The sequence below is a fragment of the Gadus macrocephalus genome, chromosome 4, assembly GCF_031168955.1.
Source record: "Gadus macrocephalus chromosome 4, ASM3116895v1".
Taxonomy (NCBI): Eukaryota; Metazoa; Chordata; class Actinopteri; order Gadiformes; family Gadidae; genus Gadus; species Gadus macrocephalus.
Genome location: NC_082385.1, coordinates 34,916,650 through 34,943,784, shown reverse-complemented (window position 1 = coordinate 34,943,784; position 27,135 = coordinate 34,916,650). Strand labels below are relative to the sequence as shown.

The 27,135-nt window shown below is 44.7% G+C and overlaps 2 protein-coding genes across 5 annotated transcripts in view; one reads left to right on the top strand and one right to left on the bottom strand.

Moving 5' to 3' along the window:
- Nucleotides 1-3,110: 3,110 nt before the first annotated feature.
- On the bottom strand, nucleotides 3,111-13,101 carry bco1l (beta-carotene oxygenase 1, like). Of its 3 annotated transcripts, none has more exons than XM_060050989.1 (11): nucleotides 11,098-11,219; nucleotides 10,775-10,934; nucleotides 10,456-10,585; nucleotides 10,010-10,157; nucleotides 9,272-9,419; nucleotides 7,972-8,192; nucleotides 7,224-7,490; nucleotides 4,836-4,935; nucleotides 4,054-4,148; nucleotides 3,368-3,479; nucleotides 3,111-3,296 (listed from the first exon to the last, which is right to left on the bottom strand). In XM_060050989.1, exons 2-11 carry the CDS (start codon nucleotides 10,890-10,892, stop codon nucleotides 3,142-3,144), a joined length of 1,494 nt encoding a protein of 497 aa, XP_059906972.1. In that variant the 5' UTR covers nucleotides 10,893-10,934; nucleotides 11,098-11,219; the 3' UTR covers nucleotides 3,111-3,141. The 3 variants fall into 3 exon arrangements, with proteins under 3 accessions (XP_059906972.1, XP_059906971.1, XP_059906970.1); XM_060050988.1 differs by having other exon boundaries at nucleotides 11,001-11,204; XM_060050987.1 differs by lacking the exon at nucleotides 11,098-11,219 and adding an exon at nucleotides 12,857-13,101 and having other exon boundaries at nucleotides 3,116-3,296; nucleotides 10,775-10,903.
- A 4,435-nt stretch (nucleotides 13,102-17,536) lies between these two features.
- LOC132456578 (sorting nexin-9-like) overlaps nucleotides 17,537-27,135 on the top strand; it is a 23,798-nt gene continuing 14,199 nt past the window's right edge. The window contains exons 1-7 of one of the 2 annotated variants that reach the window (XM_060050982.1): nucleotides 17,537-17,854; nucleotides 18,880-18,966; nucleotides 20,864-20,935; nucleotides 21,064-21,123; nucleotides 22,874-22,955; nucleotides 23,582-23,738; nucleotides 24,604-24,685. In XM_060050982.1, coding sequence (XP_059906965.1) covers nucleotides 17,843-17,854; nucleotides 18,880-18,966; nucleotides 20,864-20,935; nucleotides 21,064-21,123; nucleotides 22,874-22,955; nucleotides 23,582-23,738; nucleotides 24,604-24,685 — 552 coding nt within the window. In that variant the 5' untranslated portion in view covers nucleotides 17,537-17,842. Of the gene's footprint in view, nucleotides 17,855-18,879; nucleotides 18,967-20,860; nucleotides 20,936-21,063; nucleotides 21,124-22,873; nucleotides 22,956-23,581; nucleotides 23,739-24,603; nucleotides 24,686-27,135 lie in introns of both variants that reach the window. The other variant, XM_060050981.1, reaches the window with a different exon arrangement.

Sequence of the window (27,135 nt, the reverse complement as noted above, 5' to 3'; positions counted from 1 at the left end):
TCCCCCTCTCTGTCTCTCTCTCTCTATGTCTCTCTCTCTCTCTCTCTCTCTCTCTCTCTCTCTCTCTCTCTCTCTCTCTCTCTCTCTCTCTCTCTCTCTCTCTCTCTCCCTCTCTCTCTCTATGTCTCTCTCTAATCTCTCTAAATGGATTATCCTCAACTACAGATGGCCAATATAGACCAAGTATTTACAAATACAGGCCAAACCCGCCCACACACACACACACACACACACACACACACACACACACACACACACACACACACACACACACACACACACACACACACACACACACACACACACACACACAATAAACATGAGACATTGCCACACTGGTAAACTAAATTTATGAATAATAATCTGCTAGTAAATGATAAACCTTCTAATACAAAGTACACAGCATGTACAGAAGATGTAGAATATAACATTAAAGAGGAATAAGGTTCCATCGAAAATATTCTAAATGGAGTGATATGGTTAGATCATGAAGTTGTTCATATGTGGCTTGATACTTCATTATTTAGGGTAAGTCAGTTGTTGTGGTGTTTGTTGAAATGTATTTATGTGTCCTGACCTTCACCACTAGATGGAGCCAGCGCTTTATTCAAAGATATGGAATGGTTGAAGTCCTATATATAGTGGCGGCTGGTGGTTTTTAAAGTGAGGGAGGAAGGACTGCATTCTTGGTTGCCATTGGCCTGCTTGCACTGATAGTGACCTATTGTTGCTTAAGTATGTGACACTCAAGTTGTTTCAGAGTGTTTTGGTGAACTATTCTTGTAAGAGAAAAATACATTTATGTCTTACAAGTAGGTTGTGTCATATCTGGCTGTAGGTGAGTTTGGTAACTAAGATTCCATAGTGTTTAGAACTACGATTGTTTGTTTTAACTTTCCATCTGTTACTTCTGTGTGATTTAGGCCTATGAAACAAAAGGTGAAACAAAAGGCTTGATAGCTGGGCGGAGCTAAGTCTGCCTCAGCTACCATGCCCATTTAAGGGCTAGCTATTGTTAGCGTCAGATGTAGCGTCAGGACCCAGCAAACGAAGACCCGGGAAACAAAGACTAAGGGAGTCTCTCTGTGGGAGTCAAGACCCGGGAAACAAAGACTAAGGGAGTCTCTCTGCGGGAGTCAAGACCCGGGAAACAAAGACTAAGGGAGTCTCTCTGTGGGAGTCAAGACCCGGGAAACAAAGACTAAGGGAGTCTCTCTGTGGGAGTCAAGACCCGGGAAACAAAGACTAAGGGAGTCTCTCTGTGGGAGTCAAGACCCGGGAAACAAAGACTAAGGGAGTCTCTCTGTGGGAGTCAAGACCCGGGAAACAAAGACTAAGGGAGTCTCTCTGCGGGAGTCAAGACCCGGGAAACAAAGACTAAGGGAGTCTCTCTGTGGGAGTCAAGACCCGGGAAACAAAGACTAAGGGAGTCTCTCTGTGGGAGTCAAGACCCGGGAAACAAAGACTAAGGGAGTCTCTCTGTGGGAGTCAAGACCCGGGAAACAAAGACTAAGGGAGTCTCTCTGTGGGAGTCCCTCGAGGAGGCCCCCTGCCCTATTGTAGCTATGTGTCGTACTTCAATCATTGTCAGGATTTCAACCCGTAGACGGCGTTACCATGGCTCCTCTGCTCGGCGCAGTAACCCGTCTAATCTTCACCATCCACCTACCCGTGCTTACACTGACCTGGAGGTCATGGGAAGACTCTGGAACTGCCAGTCGGCGGTCAAGAAGGCAGACTTGATTTCAGCCTACGCGTCCCTCATGACCCTTCACTTCCTGGCCCTGACAGAGACCAGGATCACTCCAGAGAACTCTGCTACTCCTGCTGCCCTCTCCACCGTCTGCTCATTCTCACACACCCCTAGACCACCCGGGCGAGGAGGGGGGACCGGACTCCTCATCTCACCCATGTGGTCCTACCAGGTCCTTCCACTAGAACACTTGGCCAGATCTGCGTTTGAACTCCACGCTGTCACGGTCACCATTCCTATCAAGCTCTCCATTGTGGTGATCTACCGTCCTCCAGGTCCCTTCCGTGACTTCTACGACGAGATGGATGCCCTCCTCAGCTGCTTTCCTGAGGATGGCACCCCACTCGTTATCCTCAGCGACTTCAACATCCTGCCAGAGAAGTTGCACTCACCTGTACTAACCAACTTTTTGGTTTGCTAACCAACTGGGTCCAAACCCCCAGGATGAATGAACCCCTAGAATCCCCAGCCCATCTGAACAAGCGTCGCCACAATATATATATATATATATATACAATTGAAACTATTAAACCATTAATATTGTAGACGATGAGTTTAATCAACTTTAATCTTTTAAAACAGTCAAGAAAACAAGACATGAAAGTTGATTCTTCTTTATTTTCATGTCGGTTTATATAATATTTTACAACGCAATGGTTGGTCCTATGTGTATATGTTAAAAACACACACACACATACACACTCATTCCTTTGAGAAACACATAAATAACTTATTTCTGCAAAAGTATCGCTAACGTAAACAATCATCTCAACAGGACAGGACTCAACAGCCTAGCCCCCCCCTACGTTGCCGACCTCCTCCATCACCACGCCCCCTCCCGATTCTTCAGGTCCATCTCTGCCAACTTGCTACAAGTTCCACGGACTGAGCGACGGACTTGGGGTGATCGGGCCTTCTCAGTTGCTGCCCCCACCCTTTGGAATTCACTCCCCTCCCACATCAAAGTCTCTCCAACCCTCTCTTCTTTCAAATCTGCCCTCAAAACATACCTTTTCACACTAGCCTTCCCCACCTAACTCCCACCTTATTCTTCATGTTTAACCTCTGTTTTTCTTTTATTCCTAGTCTGTCTTACATAGTTTTGATAGGGCAATATGTAAAGCGTCTTAGAGTACCATATTAAGCGGCAAGCGCTATATAAATTTCATTTATTATTATTATTATTATTATTATTATCTCCATGTTGAAATGTTGACGTGATCTTTCGGTATCAAAGTATATATATAATACATAGCATGCATATCTATATATACAGTATATATATAGATAAATAGATATCTATATAATATGTATATAGATATATTTATATAATATATAATATCTATAGCTATCCTGTATAACAGCGCCCCCGGTGGCGGCGTGCGGCGCTACGGGCCGGCGGGGATGAAGAGGCCATGGAGGTCGATGTGGACGCGGGCGTCAACCGCCGCCCGGCCGACCTCCTTCCAGGTGTGGGCGTCCAGGACCAGCAGGAAGGGGGAGAGGGCAGGGTCCGCCGAGACCACGCAGGACAGCACCACCCCTGGAGAGAGAGAGGGTCAGCCGGGCTCCTTCCTGTTTCCTGTGGGCTCGGGGACCCCCATTGGTTCTTACCGTCGTCCTCGGCGACGGCGTCCGGCGAGGCCACAAATACGGGCTCCGACGGGAAGCAGTTGGCCTCCTCCCACTCCAGGTGAGTCCCGGTCTCCAGGTCCACCTTGGCCAGCTGGACGGAAACCACAGAGAGGTCACCTCTAACCTCTAACCTCTAACCCTCACCCTAACCTCTAACCTCTAACCCTCACCCTAACCTCTAACCTCTAACCCTCACCCTAACCTCTAACCCAAACCTCTTGCAGCCTCTAACCTCTAACCCTAACCTCTAACCTCTAACCTCTAACCCTCACCCTAACCTCTAACCCTAACCTCATTCAGCCTCTAACTTCTGACCTCATTCAGCCTCTAACCTCTGACCTCATTCAGCCTCTAACCTCTGACCTCATTCAGCCTCTGACCTCTGACCTCATTCAGCCTCTAACCTCTGACCTCATTCAGCCTCTGACCTCATTCAGCCTCTGACCTCATTCAGCCTCTGACCTCTGACCTCATTCAGCCTCTGACCTCATTCAGCCTCTGACCTCATTCAGCCTCTAACCTCTGACCTCATTCAGCCTCTGACCTCTGACCTCATTCAGCCTCTAACCCTAACTTCATTCAGCCTCTGACCTCTGACCTCATTCGGCCTCTGACCTCATTCAGCCTCTGACCTCTGACCTCTAACTTCTAACCTCGGTCCTCACCTTGTTGGGGTGTGGAGACCATTCCATCCTGGAGCCATAGAAGTAGCGATATTTTTTCCCGTTGAACTTGTAGTTGATAGCTGGCAGCTCCAAACCTGGGTGGGTTCAATAACATGTAAATAACATGATGGGTCATGTAACATGTTATTCTCATTCTCAAACAGTTTATACCCTAACATCTCTAGGGCTGGAAAGATAAAAATTGACAGAACCTTTCAACAGTTGAACTCAAACATCAAGGAGCATTATGTAAGAGGGTTGGATTCAATCTATTGGGACTCTGTAACCTGGGAGGACATCTTCTTAATCTTAGAGTCTCCGCTCTCTGGTCTCACCCTGTAACAGTGTCTATATAATATCCCCCTGGAACCGAGGCTCTGGTCTCTAATCTGGTCTCACCTTGGAACTGAGTCTCTGGTCTCTAATCTGGTCTCACTTTAGAACAGAGTCTCTGGTCTCTAATCTGGTCTCACCTTGGAACAGGACCTCTGGTCTCTAATCTAGTCTCACCTTGGAACAGGACCTCTGGTCTCTAATCTGGTCTCTAATCTGGTCTCACCTTGGAACAGGACCACTGGTCTCTAATCTGGTCTCACCTTGGAACAGGACCACTGGTCTCTAATCTGGTCTCTAATCTGGAACAGGACCTCTGGTCTCTAATCTGGTCTCACCTTGGAACAGGACCTCTGGTCTCTAATCTGGTCTCACCTTGGAACAGGACCTCTGGTCTCTAATCTGGTCTCACCCTGGAACAGGACCTCTGGTCTCTAATCTGGTCTCACCTTGGAACAGGACCTCTGGGGTGCAGAACACCGAGCCGTCCTTCTGGAGGCGGGCCTCCGCTCGGCTGTCCGTCAACAGGTTGGTTCCCGTGGCAACGTCCTGTGATCCAGGTGACAACCTTTCATTAGGGTTTCTGTGACGTCGTATGTAGATGGCGTTGTACTAGTCGTAGTAATAGTTTACGTATTGTAGTGGTATTAGTTTAGGTAGTAGTAATAGTTGAGGTAGTAGTAGTAATAGTATAGGGATTAATAATAGTTTAGTTAGTAGTAGTAATAGTTAGGTAGTAGTAGTAATAGTTTAGTTTGTACTAGTAATAGTTTAGGTAATAGTAGTAATAGTTTAGTTAGTTGTAGTAATAGGTTAGTTAGTAGTAATAGTTTACGTATTGTAGTAATAGTTTACGTATAGCAGTAATAGTTTAGGTAATAGTAATAGTTTAGGTAGTAGTAGTAATAGGTTAGGTAGTAGTAATAGTTTAGGTAGTAGTAATAGTTTACGTATTGTAGTAATAGTTTACGTATAGCAGTAATAGTTTAGGTAATAGTAATAGTTTAGGTAGTAGTAGTAATAGGTTAGGTAGTAGTAATAGTTTAGTTAGTTGTAGTTATAGTTTAGTAAGTATTAGTAATAGTTTAGGAAGTAGTAGTAATAGTTTAAGTTGTAGTAATAGTTTAGTTAGTAGTGGTAATAGTTTAGGTAGTAGTAATAGTTGAGGTAGTAGTAGTAATAGTTTAGGGATTAATAATAGTTTAGTTAGTAGTAGTAATAGTTAGGTAGTAGTAGTAATAGTTTAGTTTGTACTAGTAATAGTTTAGGTAATAGTAGTAATAGTTTAGTTAGTTGTAGTAATAGGTTAGTTAGTAGTAGTTATAGTTTAGGTAGCAGTAATAGTTTAGGCAGTAGTAATAGTTTAGGTAGTAGTAGTAATAGGTTAGGTAGTAGTAATAGTTTAGTTAGTACTAGTTATAGTTTAGTAAGTATTAGTAATAGTTTAGGTAGTAGTAATAGTTGAGGTAGTAATAGTTTAGGGATTAATAATAGTTTAGTTAGTAGTAGTAATAGTTAGGTAGTAGTAGTAATAGTTTACGTATAACAGTAATAGTTTAGGTAATAGTAATAGTTTAGGTAGTAGTAGTAATAGGTTAGGTAGTAGTAATAGTTTAGGTAGTAGTAATAGTTTACGTATTGTAGTAATAGTTTACGTATAGCAGTAATAGTTTAGGTAATAGTAATAGTTTAGGTAGTAGTAGTAATAGGTTAGGTAGTAGTAATAGTTTAGTTAGTTGTAGTTATAGTTTAGTAAGTATTAGTAATAGTTTAGGAAGTAGTAATAATAGTTTAAGTTGTAGTAATAGTTTAGTTAGTAGTGGTAATAGTTTAGGTAGTAGTAATAGTTGAGGTAGTAGTAGTAATAGTTTAGGGATTAATAATAGTTTAGTTAGTAGTAGTAATAGTTAGGTAGTAGTAGTAATAGTTTAGTTTGTACTAGTAATAGTTTAGGTAATAGTAGTAATAGTTTAGTTAGTTGTAGTAATAGGTTAGTTAGTAGTAGTTATAGTTTAGGTAGCAGTAAGAGTTTAGGCAGTAGTAATAGTTTAGGTAGTAGTAGTAATAGGTTAGGTAGTAGTAATAGTTTAGTTAGTACTAGTTATAGTTGAGTAAGTATTAGTAATAGTTTAGGAAGCAGTAGTAATAGTTTAAGTTGTAGTAATAGTTTAGTTAGTAGTAGTAATAGTTTAGGTAGTAGTAATAGTTGAGGTAGTAGTAGTAATAGTTTAGGGATTAATAATAGTTTAGTTAGTAGTAGTAATAGTTAGGTAGTAGTAGTAATAGTTTAGTTTGTACTAGTAATAGTTTAGGTAATAGTAGTAATAGTTTAGTTAGTTGTAGTAATAGGTTAGTTAGTAGTAGTTATAGTTTAGGTAGCAGTAATAGTTTAGGCAGTAGTAATAGTTTAGGTAGTAGTACTAATAGTTTACGTAGTAGAAGTAATAGGTTAGGGAGTAGTAATAGTTTAGTTATTAGTAGTAATAGTTTAGGTAGCAGTAGTAATAGTTTAGGTAGTAGTAGTAATAGTTTAGGTAGTATTAGTTTAGGTAGTGGTAGTAATAGTTTAGGTAGTAGTAGTAATAATTTCGGTAGCAGTAGTAATAGTTTCGGTAGTAGTAGTATTAGTTTATGTAGCAGTAGTAATAGTTTAGGTAGTAGTAGTAATAGTTTAGGTAGTGGTAGTAATAGTTTAGGTAGTGGTAGTATTAGTTTATGTAGCAGTAGTAATAGTTTAGGTAGTAGTGGTAATAGTTTCGGTAGCAGTAGTAATAGTTAGGTAGTACTAGTAATAGTTTCGGTAGCAGTAGTAATATTTAGTCGGCACTAGCCGGTACCTTGTCCACACTGAGCGGCAGCAAGAACCTCTTGCAGGTTGGCGGGGAGAAGCCCTGGTTGGTCTTCACGTAGTCGGGGGTCTCCTGCCTCAGGTTGTCCAGGTAGAACATCTGGTACAGGTTGCTGTCGCTGTAGCTGATCAGGTCCACCACCACGACCCCGCCCTCCTCATACGCGTTGATGTGGTGGAACACCACCATGGCGTCGCCGTAGTAACGCGTCGCCACCTCCTTCCCGGTGTGCCTGTCGATCAGGTGAAAGACCGTCTGACAGACAGGTGGAGAGAGAGACAGGTCCTTACTATACTGCAGATTATAGTCATACACACCCCTCACAAGACGATCATGACCTGTCTCTCTCTCCTCCTGTCTGACAGACGATCATGACCTGTCTCTCTCTCCACCCATCTGACAGACGACCGTGACCTGTCCCTGTCTCCCATCCGACTGTGGAGAGAGAGACAGGTCTCCTCTCTGGAGACAGGTCCTTACTATACTGCAGATTATAGTCATACACACCCCTCACAAGACGATCATGACGTCTGACAAATGACATGACCTGTCTCTCTCTCCACCCATCTGACAGACGATCATGACCTGTCTCTCTCTCCACCCATCTGACAGACGACCATGACCTGTCCCTGTCTCCCATCCGACTGTGGAGAGAGAGACAGGTCTCCTCTCTGGAGACAGTGGAGAGAGAGACAGGTCTCCTCCTCGAGACAGTGGAGAGAGAGACAGGTCTCACCTGGTCGTCCGGGTGGAACTTGAGGCAGCTGCCCCAGTTGGCGCCCCTGAAGTAGGCAGAGGCCAGCTGGGGGATGTGCAGCTTGAAGGGCTGCTCCACGAACACCAGGTAGCGGCCCGTCATCCCGAAGCTGTGGAAGTACCCCGGGGCCAGGCTGGAGCGGCAGGGGATGGAGCAAACCTTCTGCAGCTGCTCCAGGGGAGGCCGCCTCCGCGCCGCCTCTGGGGAGCAGGAGGGGAGTTCATCACAGTACACAGGGGGAGTTCATCACAGTACACAGGGGGAGTTCATCACAGTACACAGGGGGAGTTCATCACAGTACACAGGGGGAGTTCATCACAGTACACAGGGGGAGTTCATCACAGTACACAGGGGGAGTTCATCACAGTACACAGGGGGAGTTCATCACAGTACACAGGGGGAGTTCATCACAGTACACAGGGGGAGTTCATCACAGTACACAGGGGGAGTTCATCACAGTACACAGGGGGAGTTCATCACAGTACACAGGGGGAGTTCATCACAGTACACAGGGGGAGTTCATCACAGTACACAGGGGGAGTTCATCACAGTACACAGGGGGAGTTCTGTCAACTGCTGTTGACAGCGCATGCGCTACCGCGCGTATATGTCCCGCGCAATTTTTATTTAAAAAATACTAATAATAATAATTTCTTCTTCACCCCTCGCGGTCGACTTGGTATCTGTCGGCGGTCTACTGGTAGACCGCGACCGACTGGTTGGGCACCCCTGCTCTAGAGGGTGTGTGGTCTCTACAGGGTGTGTAGTCTCTACAGGGTGTGTAGTCTCTACAGGGTGTGTAGTCTCTACAGGGTGTGTAGTCTCTAGAGGGTGTGTAGTCTCTAGAGGGTGTGTAGTCTCTACAGGGTGTGTAGTCTCTACAGGGTGTGTAGTCTCTAGAGGGTGTGTAGTCTCTACAGGGTGTGTAGTCTCTAGAGGGTGTGTAGTCTCTACAGGGTGTGTAGTCTCTACAGGGTGTGTAGTCTCTACAGGGTGTGTAGTCTCTAGAGGGTGTGTAGTCTCTAGAGGGTGTGTAGTCTCTACAGGGTGTGTAGTCTCTAGAGGGTGTGTAGTCTCTAGAGGGTGTGTAGTCTCTAGAGGGTGTGTAGTCTCTAGAGGGTGTGTAGTCTCTACAGGGTGTGTAGTCTCTACAGGGTGTGTAGTCTCTAGAGGGTGTGTAGTCTCTACAGGGTGTGTAGTCTCTAGAGGGTGTGTAGTCTCTACAGGGTGTGTAGTCTCTAGAGGGTGTGTAGTCTCTACAGGGTGTGGGCTGACCTACCGGTGGTCTGAGCGGGGACCTTGAAGATGACGTATCGGGGAGTGGTCCAGCCCAGGATGGCGGTCCCCATGTTGTAGGTGTTCCCCTCGTCGTCGTAGTGGGGATGGGCCGTCGCCAGGTTCAGAGCGATGTGGTCCCTGTAGTTAGTCTGGATTACATGCAAACTCAGTCACACCTGTTCTAGTCGCACTAGAATGCATCTGTATCACATGATCTCTCACTCAAACTGGAACATGGATCAGAAATAAAGTCTGTCAACACTAGGACCTGGATCAGGAGTCACTCTACTTCTGTCCACACTAGACCTGGATCAAGAGTCACTGTAGTTCTGTTCTGTCAACACTAGGACCAGGATCAGGAGTCACTCTACTTCTGTTCACACTAGGACCTGGATCAGGAGTCACTCTACTTCTGTTCTGTCCACACTAGACCTGGATCAGGAGTCACTCTAGTTCTGTTCTGTCCACACTAGACCTGGATCAGGAGTCACTCTAGTTCTGTTCTGTCCACACTAGACCTGGATCAGGAGTCACTCTAGTTCTGTCCACACTAGACCTGGATCAGGAGTCACTCTAGTTCTGTCCACACTAGGACCTGGATCAGGAATCACTCTAGTTCTATTCACACTAGACCTGGATCAGGAGTCACTCTAGTTCTGTTCACACTAGGACCTGGATCAGGAGTCAATCTAGTTCTGTCCACACTAGGACCTGGATGGGGGGGAACGCTAGGTGTTACCCTGCCCAGCGTGTCCAGGGTGGCAGGATCGATCTGGTTGATGTAGTTGACCTCGGAGGCGGCGTAGTACTGGTCCCCGTAGCGGATCACGTTGATCAGGTTGTTGTCTGTGAAGTCCGGGATGGCGTTACGCAGGTGGGTGAAGGCCCTGGGGTCAGAGGTCAGGGGTCAGAGGTCAGGGGGAGCTCCCCCTCATCAGAGGTCAGGGGGAGCTCCCCCTGGTCAGAGGTCAGGGGGAGCTCTGGTTTGGGTGCTGTGTGTGGGAGTGTGTGTGTATTTGTGTGTGCTAGTGTTCGTGTGCGTGTCTATTTGTCCGTGTGTGTGCGTCTGTGTGTGTGTGTGCGTGTGTGTGTGCGTGTGCGTGTGCGTGTGCGTGTGTGTGTGCGTGTGTGTGTGTGTGTGTGTGTGTGTGTGCATGTGTGTGTGTGTATGTGGGCAGGGTTTACCTAGAGAAAATGTTCTTACAAGGGTCAGGGTAGATCATGGTTCCAAACTCTGACACAACAATACGATTGGCCGCCATGTTCCTCTTGTGAGTTTCACTCTTCAGAAACTTGCTCCTGTAGACCACTTCACCTGCAGAATCAGAATCAGACCCACCACGATCAGACCTGACCTGTAGAACCAGAACCTGTGTGTGTGTGTGTGTGTGTGTGTGTGTGTGTGTGTGTGTGTGTGTGTGTGTGTGTGTGTGTGTGTGTGTGTGTGTGTGTGTGTGTGTGTGTGTGTGTGTGTGTGTGTGTGTGTGTGTGTGTGTGTACCCACCCTTGCTGAAGGTGAAGCTGTGTATCAGGGACATCCCATCAAACCAGTGGTTGTAAGAAGAGTCTCCAACAGAGAAGCAGCCCGGACCGTTCCTCAGCAGGGTGCCTTTCAGCCACATGGGGAGAGCACCTGGGGAGAGAGACCTTGATATACACTACACCTGGAGAGAGAGAGACCTTGATACACACTACACCTGGAGAGAGAGAGACCTTGATATACACTACACCTGGGGAGAGAGACCTTGATACACACTACACCTGAAGAGAGAGAGACCTTGATATACACTACACCTGGAGAGAGAGAGACCTTGATACACACTACACCTGGGGAGAGAGACCTTGATATACACTACACCTGGAGAGAGAGAGACCTTGATACACACTACACCTGTAGAGAGAGAGACCTTGATATACACTACACCTGGGGAGAGAGACCTTGATACACACTACACCTGGAGAGAGAGAGAGAGACCTTGATATACACTACACCTGGAGAGAGAGAGAGACCTTGATATACACTACACCTGGAGAGAGAGACCTTGATATACACTACACCTGGAGAGAGACCTTGATATACACTACACCTGGAGAGAGACCTTGATATACACTACACCTGGAGAGAGAGAGACCTTGATATACACTACATCTGGGGAGAGAGACCTTGATACACACTACACCTGGAGAGAGAGAGACCTTGATATACACTACATCTGGGGAGAGAGAGACCTTGATATACACTACACCTTGGGAGACAGACCTTGATATACACTACACCTGGAGAGAGAGACCTTGATATACACTACACCTGGAGAGAGAGAGACCTTGATATACACTACACCTGGAGAGAGGGAGACCTTGATATACACTACACCTGGAGAGAGAGAGACCTTGATATACACTACACCTGGAGAGACAAAGACCTTGATATCCTTATCTTCAGTACTCTATGTAGCTCTAGTTATGATACTAATCCTAAAACACCTCTACAGGGTGGTAATTCAATAGTACTAATATAACTAATACTAAGTACTCATAGCATAAATACTAATATAACAGTACTAACAGTACTATTGGTACTAATACTAATCCAACAGTACTAACAGTCCTCATAGTGCTAACACTAATCTGGTAGTACTAACAGGACTAACAGTACTCATAGTACTAACACTAATCTGGTAGTACTAACAGGACTAACAGTACTCATAGTACTAACACTAATCTAGTAGTACTAACAGTACTCATAGTACTAACACTAATCTAGTAGTACTAACAGGACTAACAGTACTCATAGTACTAACACTAATCTAGTAGTACTAACAGGACTAACAGTACTCATAGTACTAACAGTAATCTAGTAGTACTAACAGGACTAACAGTACTCATAGTACTAACACTAATCTAGTAGTACTAACAGGACTCATAGTACTAACACTAATCTAGTAGTACTAACAGTACTAACAGGACTCATAGTACTAACACTAATCTAGTAGTACTAACAGTACTCATAGTACTAACACTAATCTAGTAGTACTAACAGGACTAACAGTACTCATAGTACTAACACTAATCTAGTAGTACTAACAGGACTCATAGTACTAACACTAATCTAGTAGTACTAACAGGACTAACAGTACTCATAGTACTAACACTAATCTAGTAGTACTAACAGTACTAACAGGACTCATAGTACTAACACTAATCTAGTAGTACTAACAGGACTCATAGTACTAACACTAATCTAGTAGTACTAACAGGACTCATAGTACTAACACTAATCTAGTAGTACTAACAGTACTCATAGTACTAACACTAATCTAGTAGTACTAACAGGACTCATAGTACTAACCCTAATCTAGTAGTACTAACAGGACTAACAGTACTCATAGTACTAACACTAATCTAGTAGTACTAACAGGACTCATAGTGCTAACACTAATCTAGTAGTACTAACAGTACTCATAGTACTAACACTAATCTAGTAGTACTAACAGGACTCATAGTACTAACCCTAATCTAGTAGTACTAACAGGACTAACAGTACTCATAGTACTAACACTAATCTAGTAGTACTAACAGTACTCACCTGTCACCTGTGCCTTCACCGGCCCCGTCGTCTCACACCCGTTCTGAGTCATGATGGTCTGCATGGTGTCTCCGTCTGTCTGTCTGTCTGTCTGTCTGTCTGTCTGTCTGTCTGTCTGTCTGTCTGTCTGTCTGTCTGTCTGTCTGTCTGTCCGTCTGTCTCTCTGTCCGGTTGTCTCTCTGTCTCTCTGTCCGTCTCTCTGTCCGGGCGTCTCTCTCTCCGTCTCTCTGTCTGTCTCTCTCTCCGTCTCTCTGTTTGTCTGTCTCTCTGTCTGTCTGTCTCTGTCCGTCTCTCTGTCCGGGCGTCTCTCTCTCCGTCTCTCTGTCCGTCTGTCTGTCTGTGTGTCCGTCTGTCTCAGGCTCGGTGCTCCTCCTCTATTTATCTTCAGCTGTTATCAGAGGACACGCTGGAGTGTTACATCACAACACAAACGCCTTTGGTCTCTCTACATAATAAGAGCCTCTACACAATAAGAGCCTCTACACAATAAGAGCCTTTACACAAAAAGAGCCTCTACACATTAGAGCCTCTAAACATAAGAGCTTTTACAAAATAAGAGCCTATACACAACAAGAGCCATTACACAATAAGAGCCTCAACACATAAGAGCCTCTACACATAAGAGCCTACACACAATAAGAGCCTTAACACAATAAGAGCCTTTACACAATAAGAGGCTTTACACAATAAGAGTCTTTACAGAATAAGAGCCTTTACACAATAAGAGCCTTGACACAGGAAGAGCCTTTACACATTCAGAACCTTTCATCAAGAAGAGCCAGGTCTTACAGGCCAGCCGTGGCCCCAGTGGGTTCAGCCTGTGGTACAGTACAGGGACAGCGGCCATAAACACCTATCAACCACACGCACACCTGGACTATCTTATCTCCCTGATGACGGCTGATTAGACCAGCTCTGAGTCTCTGAGGACTGGAGGGCAGGCTGGACCAGACCAGCCCCCCAGTATAGACTATATATAATAGATATATAGTAGATATACTACAGTATAGACCAGCTCTGAGTCTCTGAGGACTGGAGGGCAGGCTGGACCAGACCAGCCCCCCAGTATAGGCTATATATAATAGATGTATAGTAGATATACTACAGTATAGACCAGCTCTGAGTCTCTGAGGACTGGAGGGCAGGCTGGACCAGACCAGCCCCCCAGTATAGGCTATATATAATAGATGTATAGTAGATATACTACAGTATAGGCTATATATAATAGATATATAGTAGATATACTCCAGTATAGGCTATATATAATAGATATATAGTAGATATACTCCAGTATAGGCTATATATAATAGATATATAGTAGATATACTTCAGTATAGGCTATATATAATAGATATATAGTAGATATACTTCAGTATAGGCTATATATAATATATATATATAGTAGATATACTCCAGTATAGGCTATATATGATAGATATATAGTAGATATACTTCAGTATAGGCTATATATGATAGATATATAGTAGATATACTACAGTATAGGCTATATATAATAGATATATAGTAGATCTACTATAGTATAGGCTATATAATATCACTTTTGAAGGTGCTTTCTGAATCTTCAGCCATGTTCTCCATAACATTGTAGATATAATATAATATATATCTATAATAGTTATGCTACGGGAGCCTCCTCTTATATCTTTATACTTATTGGTTTATGATCACTTTTATTGATTTATGGTCGAGATCACGGTACAATGCTGCAGTTCAGCGTTTCGTACATTATCTCAGCCTTACCTTATCTCAGCCCTACCTATCCAGTGTTTCCCACAGACCAAGGACCAATGTGTGGTGCGGGGGGGGGGGGGGGGGGGGGGGCACACCTGGACAGACGTCTGCGACACGGCGACGCGGCCGTCAGTGAGTCTGCATGTAACTCTGCGTTTACATGCGGACACATCTGATTTGCATAGATGTGGAAGAACAGCTCAATCGGAATAGAAAAGTATCATATATATATACGCCTCAATCGGTTCGGAATAGAATTCTATGCGGAATAGAATAGGTGGTGTAGTCCGCTATAAATACTTATTCCGATTAGTTTGGGGTTTAACTTGGAGCAGCTGCAGTAGTTCGCAATTGGTCCACTCTGTCTGTACTTTAATGCACACCGAACCTTACCGCTGTCCAAGGAAATTGGATTTATTGCCTGATTCACGTCTTTGTTATTATCACTCCGTAGTAGTTTCAGTAGTCCGGTAACTTAACAACCCCAGCGTGTCCGGTTGCTAAGCGACGGGTGACATCGGTGGGTTCATGTGTTAGCATCGTCGTTCTCGCTCCGTGTGTGTGGTGTGTGTGTGTGTGTGTGTGTGTGTGTGTGTGTGTGTGTGTGTGTGTGTGTGTGTGTGTGTGTGTGTGTGTGTTGTGGTGTGTGTGTGTGTGTGTGTGTGTGTGTGTGTGTGTGTGTGTGTGTGTGTGTGTGTGTGTGTGTGTGTGTGTGTGAGAATGACAGGGAGACCGAGTGCTATGCAGAGATGAATGGACGGAACAATTTTAGATTTCCAAATCGCGTTATAATTTTTTTTTTTTTTTTTTTTTTTAAATAAATAAATAAATAAAGACAATCAATTCGTGGCGCTCGATGTTGATTCTGTGGCGCCGCGCCACACAATGGTCTATGTATCTCCTCTCTCCCTCTGTCTCTGTCTCTCTCTCTCTAAAATAACAACCATAATGCTATCATTTATTATAATATAATATGTAACATAATATAAAAAATAATCTTTAATAACTGGAGGTAACATAATATATAATATTACTACTAATGTCATCTCTCTCTCTCTTTCTCTCTCTCTCTCTCTCTTTCTCTCTCTCTCTCTCGCTCCCTCTCTCTCTCGCTCCCTCTCTCTCTCTCTCTCTCTCTCTCTCTCTCTCTCTCTCTCTCTCTCTCTCTCTCTCTCTCTCTCTCTCTCTCTCTCTCTCTCTCTCTCTCTCTCTCTCTCTCTCTCTCTCTCTCTCTCTCTCTCTCTCTCTCTCTCTCTCTCTCTCTCTCTCTCTCTCTCTCTCTCTCTCTTCCTCACTCTCCCTCTCAATTCAAATCAATTAATTTTGTGACACAATTTACAAATTCATACCAACAGGCCACATGTGTCCATGGCGATTAGGGAAGCTTCTTTCTCATCCTAGGGTGGGATCCTGAGTGTAGGGATACGTCCAGTTCATACAAGAAGCCATTCGTATTTTAGAACCTCAGACGCTCAAGGCCACAGAACAAGTGCAATTCCCGCACATAGCCACAAGAGGTCAGCACCAAGCCACAAACCCGGTTGCAATGCCAACGCATAGCCACAAGGTATCAGCACAAAATACACTTGGGTATCCAGGAGGCAGGAGTTCAGCACCATGCTTAGCCAATCAGAGCACATAACTGAGTCCACGCCTGCCCAGTAAAAGGCATTGTATTAAAGTCACAACACATAGCCCAGGGGGCCAGAATGCTCCAGGTAACGCATCCTTCAGATGCCTTACGTGTATCTCCACTCGTGCCGATACAATTCCCCGCCTTTTGCTTCATAGAGACTAGACTAAACCTTTACCAAATAAAGTGAGTTAAAAGCGATCCTGATTCGAGTACCTTTTCTAAAGAACACGGGAATTTTAATTCATAAGAGCTTTATTGGCAATGTAAACCAACGTTTACATTGCCAAAGCAGGATAGAAATTAAGCCCAATATTATAGGTAAATAACAAAATACATAATATACAATATACTAGCTGTGGTTTCACCTGGGGTCTCACTTGGTTCTTACCGGTGTTTTTTACTTCTCCTACCTGTGGTTTGACCTGTAGTTCCTACATGCGTGTCTCCCTCTCCCCTGATGGGGCGATGTTGAGCTGAGGAGCTGTGAAATGTCCCATCGTCATCACAACGCGTAAATGAACACTTTAAACTAGTTGTATATTTGATAATAGGCAGGCTTGACGAGGGAGTTATTTTAGAAGTGCCATCACACCTGAAACAGGCCTACTGTCAGTTCTATGTAGAGCTGCAGCTATATAAATAGATAGGGCTATAAAGAGATAGAGGATACATAAAGTCCTGTATAGAGCTATTAGTATAGAAATATAACCAATGTTTAACCTAGCAATAGCACTATATAGATATAAGTAAATGCAACAGCTGCAGCTGTTGCATTTAAACTCGCTTCAACTTAAAAAACACAAAGTAATGTGACTTAATGTAATAATATTCTAATGAGAGTCAAGCTTGTGGCTGCAAGGCGAAATATGGAACTGGATATTCTGGTTTATTATTTATTATTCATTAGTGAAATTAATATCCCGAGGCACGAGGCTGACTGAACCGTCCGACCACCAGGTTATAGTTTAACATTAACACCATCAGGGTAACATGTTTAACAGTGGTAGAACCACCAGGTTATAGTTTAACATGTTAACACCATCAGGGTAACATGTTTAACAGTGTTAGAACCCTCAGGTTAACATATAACAACCAACACATTAACATGTTTACAATGTTACAACCAACAGGTTAATAGTTTTACAATGGTAAAAGCAACAGGGTTCTCAGATTGAAACAGTTTTGATCAGTTAAAGCATCCGGAGCCTACGGCGAGTGACGGGGAGAGTTGTACCCGAACACAGAGCGCGGCCGGCGGGCAGCGGCGACGGGCGACGCCCCCTGGCTCCTCCCTCGGCTTCCGTGTCGGGCTGCTCCCTCCCTCCCGCTCCACCTCCTGCTGCTCCCCGGGACAACTCTTGGAAGCAAAGTAGAGAGTAGAGAAAACTCGGTTGAGCAGAATAAAGTACGACGGAGTCTTCAACCCGGACCTTAAGTTCAGAGAGCAGCTCCATGACCCAACTGGTTGTACTGGCCGTGTAGGTCTGGTCCGTCTGTCCTGTACTGGTTGCACTGGACTTGCACTGGTCGTGTACTGGTCTGCATGGTGCGGATCTGTCTGCAGACGCAGTGCCTACCTTTGCAGGTGTGGAGGCACCATGGCAGCGACGGTAAGACTGCCGTGTTTACTCACTGATGACTATAGTACTAGTTAGTGTAAACAGACTCACTGATGACTAGTAGGTTAGACTCACTGATGACTATAGTACTAGTTAGTGTTAGACTCACTGATGACTATAGTACTAATAGTTAGTGTTAGACTGACTGATGACCATAGTACTAGTTAGTAGACTCACTGATGACTATAGTACTAATAGTTAGTGTTAGACTCACTGATGACTATAGTACTAGTAGTTAGTGTTAGACTCACTTATGCACTACAGTACTAGTTATGTGTTTACACACAGACTGACTGATGCACTGTGGTACTAGTTGTTATATGTTTACAACCACAATCACTTGTTACTAATAAACAATAGTGCTAGTTGAAAAGGTAATGAAATATAACTTCATAGCCTGTATATAAAGTCGAGAACTGTAATAGTAACTATCTTATAGTGTAGTATATATAGTATTGGTGTAACTATATTCAGTAATACATACTATTTAATGTGGAGTAGATAAGTGCATATGTCATCTGACAGGATGTGTGTGTGTGTGTGTGTGTGTGTGTGTGTGTGTGTGTGTGTGTGTGTGTGTGTGTGTGTGTGTGTGTGTGTGTGTGTGTGTGTGTGTGTGTGTGTGTGTGTGTGTGTGTGTGGGAGAGACCCCAGGATGTGCAAACTTTTCCTCCTGAACTCTTTTTGTCAGAGAGAGAGAGAGAGAGAGAGAGAGAGAGAGAGAGAGAGAGAGAGAGAGAGAGAGAGAGAGAGAGAGAGAGAGAGAGAGAGAGAGAGAGAGAGAGAGAGAGAGAGAGAGAGAGAGAGAGAGAGAGAGAGAGAGAGAGAGAGAGACACATATTTTGCCTTAGTTTCACATTTTTAGGCCTTAAACAGATTATCTGTCTGTGTGTGTTTGTAAGTGTAATTAAGGGCACACTCACAATAGGCCATCTGTACCGTGCCCAAGTCTAGATCGATTAACACTAACTATCTTTCAGAAGGTGTAACTAAGACTAACTAATGTTGTTCTGCAGGTTCAGGTTTTGTACGACTTTGAAGCTGAACCAGGAAACAACGAACTGACCATCAGAGAAGGAGAGACACTCTCTGTAATCAACCAGGTGGAGAAACATTAGAATACACCATATATGCATTATAAAATACTATATATACATTATAATATATACATTACATTTTACAATATTTACATTATAATATAATCTATATACATTATAGTATATTATGTATACTCTGTATATTTAAAGCTGTAGTAGTTTATAGTATATAATATTGAAGCTGTAGTAGTTTATATTGTATATAATATTAAAGCTGTAGCAGTTTACAATATATAATATTAAAGCTGTAGTAGTTATAGTATATATAATATTAAAACTGTAGTAGTTTATAGTTGTTTATAATATTTAATATTAAAGCTGTAGTAGTTTTAGTGTATATAATATTAAAGAATTATAATATAATATGCAGTAGTTGATAGTAGATATATAATATAATATGCAGTAGTTTATAATAGATATATAATATAATATGCAGTAGTTTATAGTAGATATATAATATAAAGTGCAGTAGTTTATAGTAGATACATAATATAATATGCAGTAGTTTATAGTAGATATATAATATTATATGCAGTAGTTGATAGATATATAATATAATATGCAGTAGTTTATAGTAGATATATAATATAATATGCCGTGCCGTAGTTTATAGTAGAATTATAATATAATATGCAGTAGTTGATAGTAGATATATAATATAATATGCAGTAGTTTATAATAGATATATAATATAATATGCAGTAGTTTATAGTAGATATATAATATAAAGTGCAGTAGTTTATAGTAGATACATAATATAATATGCAGTAGTTTATAGTAGATATATAATATTATATGCAGTAGTTGATAGATATATAATATAATATGCAGTAGTTAAAATAGATATATAGTATAATATGCAGTAGGTGATAGTAGATATATAATATAATATGCAGTAGTTAAAGTAGATATATAATATAATATGCAGTAGTTGATAGATATATAATATAATATGCAGTAGTTGATAGATATATAATATAATATGCAGTAGTTTATAGTAGATGTATAATATAATATGCAGTAGTTGATAGTAGATATATAATATAACATGCAGTAGTTAAAGTAGATATATAGTATAATATGCAGTAAAGTTGATAATAGATATATAATATAATATGCAGTAGTTAAAGTAGATATATAATATAATATGAAGTAGTTGATAGATATATAATATAATATGCAGTAGTTGATAGTAGATATATAATATAAAGTGCAGTGGTTAAGGTAGATATATAATATAAAGTGCAGTGGTTAAGGTAGATATATAATATAAAGTGCAGTGGTTAAGGTAGATATATAATATAAAGTGCAGTAGTTAAGGTAGATATATAATATAAAGTGCAGTGGTTAAGATAGATATATAATATAAAGTGCAGTAGTTAAAGTAGATACATAATATAAAGTGCAGTGGTTAAGGTAGATATATAATATAAAGTGCAGTAGTTAAGGTAGATATATAATATAAAGTGCAGTGGTTAAGGTAGATATATAATATAAAGTGCAGTGGTTAAGGTAGATATATAATATAAAGTGCAGTAGTTAAGGTAGATATATAATATAAAGTGCAGTGGTTAAGATAGATATATAATATAAAGTGCAGTAGTTAAAGTAGATATATAATATAAAGTGCAGTGGTTAAGGTAGATATATAATATAAAGTGCAGTGGTTAAGGTAGATATATAATATAAAGTGCAGTGGTTAAGGTAGATATATAATATAAAGTGCAGTAGTTAAGGTAGATATATAATATAAAGTGCAGTGGTTAAGGTAGATATATAATATAAAGTGCAGTGGTTAAGGTAGATATAAAATATAAAGTGCAGTAGTTAAAGTAGATATATAATATAAAGTGCAGTAGTTAAAGGATGTTAATTCCTCTTCTGTGTGTTTTGGGGACAGCAGGTCGGCGGGGGGTGGATTGAAGCTCAGAACTCCAGAGGAGAGACTGGTCTGGTCCCAGTCGACTACCTACAGGTCTGTCTGTCTACCTGTCTGTCTACCTGTCTGTCTACCTGTCTGTCCGTCTGTCTCTCTGACCGTCATTTTGGTAACTTGTTTGTCTGTGTGTGTGTGTGTGTGTGTGTGTGTTTGTGTGTCGGTAGATGAAAGGTGTGGGTCAGACGGCCCCTTCCTATTCTGATGCCGAAAACACACACTCTCAGGTAACACACACACACACACACACACACACACACACACACACACACACACACACACACACACACACACACACACACACACACACACACACACACACACACACACACACACACACAGGTGGACAGACAGACAGACAGACAGACAGACAGACAGACAGACACAGACAGACAGACAGACAGACAGACAGACAGACAGACAGACAGACAGGCAGGCAGGCAGGCAGGCAGGCAGGCAGGCAGGCAGGCAGGCAGGCAGGCAGGCAGGCGGGCAGACGGACAGAAAGATTGAGAAAATGAAACAAACAACACAAGGTCAACTGACCAAGTGGAAGCAATTAAGACAACAAACACACGCACACACACAGACACGCACTCACAGAGTTGTCTTACCATTAAGACCACTTAAAGTACTTCAACCACATTAGTCAGAGCAAAACAAGCCCCCCCCCCACACACACACACACACACACACACACACACACACACACACACACACACACACACACACACACCCCACACACAGACACACACACACACGTTGCACACACACAGACACACACATACACACACGTTACACACACACAGACAGACACACACACACACACACACACACACACACACACACACACACACACACACACACACACACACACACACACACACACACACACACACACACACACACACACACACACTCACCCCCTAGGAAGTCTTGTCTTGAGTGAAATGTCTTCTCTTCTCAGAGATTGTTAAACCAGTTTAAAATGATCTATGATGTGTTGTACAGCATTATAACTAAATGACTCATATATTATCACACCCTATCAGAACAGTATTATCATCATCCAACAATACTATTCAATAAATTAAACATCAGTTATCATTAGAATCTCTTCTCTATTCATGTTTCCATTCTTGTACCTATGGAATACTCGGTATCTAAGGCCTTTTCCACCAGACTGTCACGGGTCGTCACAGCAGGAAGCGGACGTGTTCTGTACCGCGATCCACTGGACGCGTTCTGACGCGTTCCGGCTCATGGCTCAAGACGTGCATAATAATAATATATGAATTGTAAAATAGATTATCACCAGTTATAATCAACCCCTACATAACATATATACATCCATATTATAACCTATTAAATACGGTATGGTTTCTAGATGTCATGGCAACGGTGCGGTCCGCTCGCGACACTGGACTTGTGATTAGAGATTAGACGAGGCATCGACGCAGACTTTCATTTCTTCTTTGCCACTGATTAGCTTTTGTTACCATAGATAGACTGTATGATATTATCACAATGCCCTGTTACTGAACTGCATAGGGGTCGATGTGAGCTCATGAATATTCATGAGCACATGCAAACAGATTGGCTTAAGAAATGTTCTGAGACAGGGCTGCGAACCGGCAACCTTCGAAAAAAGAAGAGGCAAGTACCATAAACCAAGTGCGGGTGTGGGGACGGTTCCGTGCTGTTACCGCAGCCCGTGGAATAGCCTACATTGACTAGAATGGGTTCTATATTCTTTGGCAACCGTTTTACTGCCGTGACGCTTCTGAGACGCTTCTGGTGGAAGTTGGCCTTTATTATTGTCTTAATGATGAGTGTATTGTGTTATAATATTGTGTTATAATACCGGGTATTAAGTCTACCACATTGTCGTTATTCTGATAACAATATCGTTATATCATTGATTTAGATTCTCAAAGCGTGTTTCAGTGACTGAGAGTTCTTTATTGTCCATCGCAGGTTAACAACGACAACCAGCGCTGGACAGGAGGCGGAGCTTCTAGTGACGTAGCGGGTTTGAATACGCAAGGACACACACAAGGTAAAACACACACACACACACACACACACACACACACACACACACACACACACACACAAACACTCACAGACACACACATACACTGACAGCACAAACACTCACAGACACACACAAGGTAAAACACACACACACACACACACACACACACTCACAGACACACACATACAGTACACTGACAGCACAGACACTCACAGACACACACAAGGACACACACAGACGCACACACACACAGACAACACTTGTCACATACATTGATGATGATGATGAATATAGGTGATGATGATGATGGTGTTGGTGATGGTGATGATGATGATGATGGTGATGATGATGATGAAGGTGGTGAGATGATGATGATGATGGTGATGATGATGATGAAGGTGGTGATGATGAAGGTGGTGAGATGATGATGATGGTGATGATGATGATGAAGGTGGTGGAGATGATGATGATGATGGTGATGATGATGATGATGATGATGATGATGAAGGTGATGATGATGGTGATGGTGATGATGATGAAGGTGATGGTGATGGTGATGATGATGAAGGTGATGATGATGATGATGATGGTGATGATGGTGGTGATGATGATGAAGGTGATGATGATGATGAAGGTGTGTTCAACAGCTGGGTTTGAGGACGATGATGGTGATGATGATGATGGTGAGTGGGATGATGATTGGGATGAAGGCTCCATGGAAGGCCACGCCCCCGGAGCCACAGGGGATGGAGAGGGCGGAGCTACAGGACGCAACACACATACCATGAAGATCTCACTCAACAAGTACACACACACACACAGACACACACACACACACACACACACACACACACACACACACACACACACACACACACACACACACAGACACACACACACACACACACACACACACACACACACACAGACACACACACACACACACACACAGACACACACACACACACACACACACACACACACACAGACACACTCACACACACACACAGACACACTCACACACACACACACACACACACACACACACACACACACACACACACACACACACACAGACACACTCACACACACACACACACACACACACACACACACACAGACACAGACACAGACACACACACACACACACACACACACACACACACACAGACACACACACACACACACACACAGACACACACACACACACACACACACACACACACACACACACACACACACACAGACACACTCACACACACACACACACACACACACAGACACACTCACACACACACACACACACACACACACACACACAGACACACTCACACACACACACACACACACACACACACACACACACAGACACATACACACACACACACACACACACACACACAGACACACACACACACACACACACACACACACACACACACACACACACACACACACACACAGACACATACACACACACACACACACACACACAGACACACACACACACACACACACACACACACACACACACACACACACACACACACACACAGAGACACACACACACACACACACACACACTTCGACACACACACACCCACACACACACACACACAGTCACACAGTCACGCCCCCCCCCCACTCACAGAGCCGTAACTCCCCTCAGGTTCCCCTTCTCTAAGACCCCCAACCCAGAGGTCTTCCTCCTGGCCCCCCCCCCGAGAGGGACCGACCTGCTGCCCATCTACGTGAGTCACTGTCCTGGCTTCTGATTGGTCAACACAGCATTCAGCTGCTCCCCCCCTCCCTCCTCACCGTCTCTCCCCTTTCCCCCCTCCCTCCTCACGGTCTCTCCCCCCTCCCCCCCTCCCTCCTCACGGTCTCTCCTCTCCCCCCCTCCCTCCTCACGGTCTCTCCCCCCTCCCCCCCTCCCTCCTCACGGTCTCTCCTCTCCCCCCCTCCCTCCTCACGGTCTCTCCCCCCTCCCCCCTCCCTCCTCACGGTCTCTCCTCTCCCCCCCTCCCTCCTCACGGTCTCTCCCCCCTCCCCCCCTCCCTCCTCACGGTCTCTCCCCCCCTCCATCCTCACGGCCTCCCCCCTCCCCTCCCTCCTCACGGTCTCCCCCCCTCCCCTCCCTCCTCACGGTCTCCCCCCCTCCCCTCCCTCCTCACGGTCTCTCCCCCCCTCCATCCTCACGGTCTCCTCCCCTCCCCTCCCTCCTCACGGTCTCTCCTCTCCCCCCCTCCCTCCTCACGGTCTCTCCTCTCCCCCCCTCCCTCCTCACGGTCTCTCCCCCCTACCCCCCTCCCTCCTCACGGTCTCTCCCCCCCCTCCCTCCTCACGGTCTCTCCCCCCCTCCATCCTCACGGTCTCCTCCCCTCCCTCCTCACGGTCTCTCCCCCCCTCCATCCTCACGGTCTCCTCCCCTCCCCTCCCTCCTCACGGTCTCTCCTCTCCCCCCCTCCCTCCTCACGGTCTCTCCTCTCCCCCCCTCCCTCCTCACGGTCTCTCCTCTCCCCCCCTCCCTCCTCACGGTCTCTCCCCCCTCCCTCCTCACGGTCTCTCCTCCCCTCCCTCCTCACGGTCTCTCCCCCCCCTCCATCCTCACGGTCTCCTCCCCTCCCCTCCCTCCTCACGGTCTCCCCCCCTCCCCTCCCTCCTCATGGTCTCTCCTCTCCCCCCCTCCCTCCTCACGGTCTCTCCTCTCCCCCCCCTCCCTCCTCACGGTCTTTCCCCCCTCCCCCCCTCCCTCCTCACGGTCTCTCCCCCCCTCCATCCTCACGGCCTCCCCCCTCCCCTCCCTCCTCACGGTCTCCCCCCCTCCCCTCACTCCTCACGGTCTCTCCTCTCCCCCCCTCCCTCCTCACGGTCTCTCCCCCCTCCTCCCCTCCCTCCTCACGGCCCCTCCCCCCTCTCCCCGAGGTGGGGGAGGCTGCCCCTCTGGCTCCTCCCCCTCTGTGTTGCCCCTGGGGCATTAACTGGGGTGTTTAGTGTACGCCCCTTCTGGGTGCACCACTGGATCAGTACCGCTCTCCAGTCCTTCTTCTTAAGGGTTAGGGTTAGGGTTAACCCTAAACCTAAGAGTTAGGGTTAGGGTTAGGGTTAACCCTAACCCAAACCCTTAAGGGTTAGGGTTAACCCTAAACCTAAGGGTTAGGGTTTGGGTTAGGGTTAACCCTAACCCAAACCCTTAAGGGTTAGGGTTAACCCTAAACCTAAGGGTTAGGGTTTGGGTTAACCCTTACCCTAACCCAAACCCTTAAGGTTTAGGGTTAACCCTAACCCTAACCCTTTCACACACACGATGGCCTCAGCAGTGAGCAGTGGGCGCTGGCGGCGCGAGGCCTGCAGGCTTCACCGCGCCCCGCCCTCTGTTGGTCAGCTCGGGGCTCACGGAAGCTGTCAAACCTTTCCCATTCATCGTGCTTTAGCGCTGCAAACTGGTCCAATCCTGTTTGCAGTCAGTCCAGAATCGAGATGGTTTTCCCTTAATGTCCCGGCTTCCCAGGCGAGTGACGCCTCCGGGCCTTGGCTGCGGTGGTTAATACACGCACTCAAAAATGAGTTCTCTTCCATCCAAAAAGTATTTATTATCAAACAAGGTGTTTCCAAAAATGAGTAAAAAGGGTTTCAAAATAACGAACAAACTCTGAACTAAACGAAAGGCTTAAGGTGCTAGAAAACAAACATTTAAATTAGAGTGGTCAAAATGATGTATTTCCACAGTGTCTGCACCAGGCTGTGACTGCACCAGCTGACACTGGCGGCCATTAACTACCCAATTAACATTTAACATTATCAACAATTAATGCACACATATTTAACTTAAGGTAAAGGATGGCTGTAACACCTTCTCTAACGGTCTCTCCCCCCTCTCCCCCAGATGGGGGAGGTGGGGCCGGTCTGGCTCCTCCCACTCTCTAACGGTCTCTCCCCCCTCTCCCCCAGATGGGGGAGGTGGGGCCCGCCTGGCTCCTCCCACTCTCTAATGGTCTCTCCCCCAGATGGGGGAGGTGGGGCCCGCCTGGCTCCTCCCACTCTCTAATGGTCTCTCCCGTCTCTCCCCCAGATGGGGGAGGTGGGGCCGGTCTGGCTCCTCCCACTCTCTAATGGTCTCTCCCCCCTCTCCCCCAGATGGGGGAGGTGGGGCCGGTCTGGCTCCTCCCACTCTCTAACGGTCTCTCCCCCCTCTCCCCCA

Excerpts from the sequence above, each read along its gene's own strand:
- bco1l (XM_060050987.1), bottom strand. The coding sequence starts at position 12,920 with ATGCAGACCATCATGACTCAGAACGGGTGTGAGACGACGGGGCCGGTG. Across the intron at positions 10,586-10,774 it reads CAGCTTCACCTTCAGCAAGG|GTGAAGTGGTCTACAGGAGC; the intron begins GTGGGTACACAC and ends CTGATTCTGCAG. Across the intron at positions 9,420-10,009 it reads CCCTGGACACGCTGGGCAGG|ACTAACTACAGGGACCACAT; the intron begins GTAACACCTAGC and ends CATGTAATCCAG.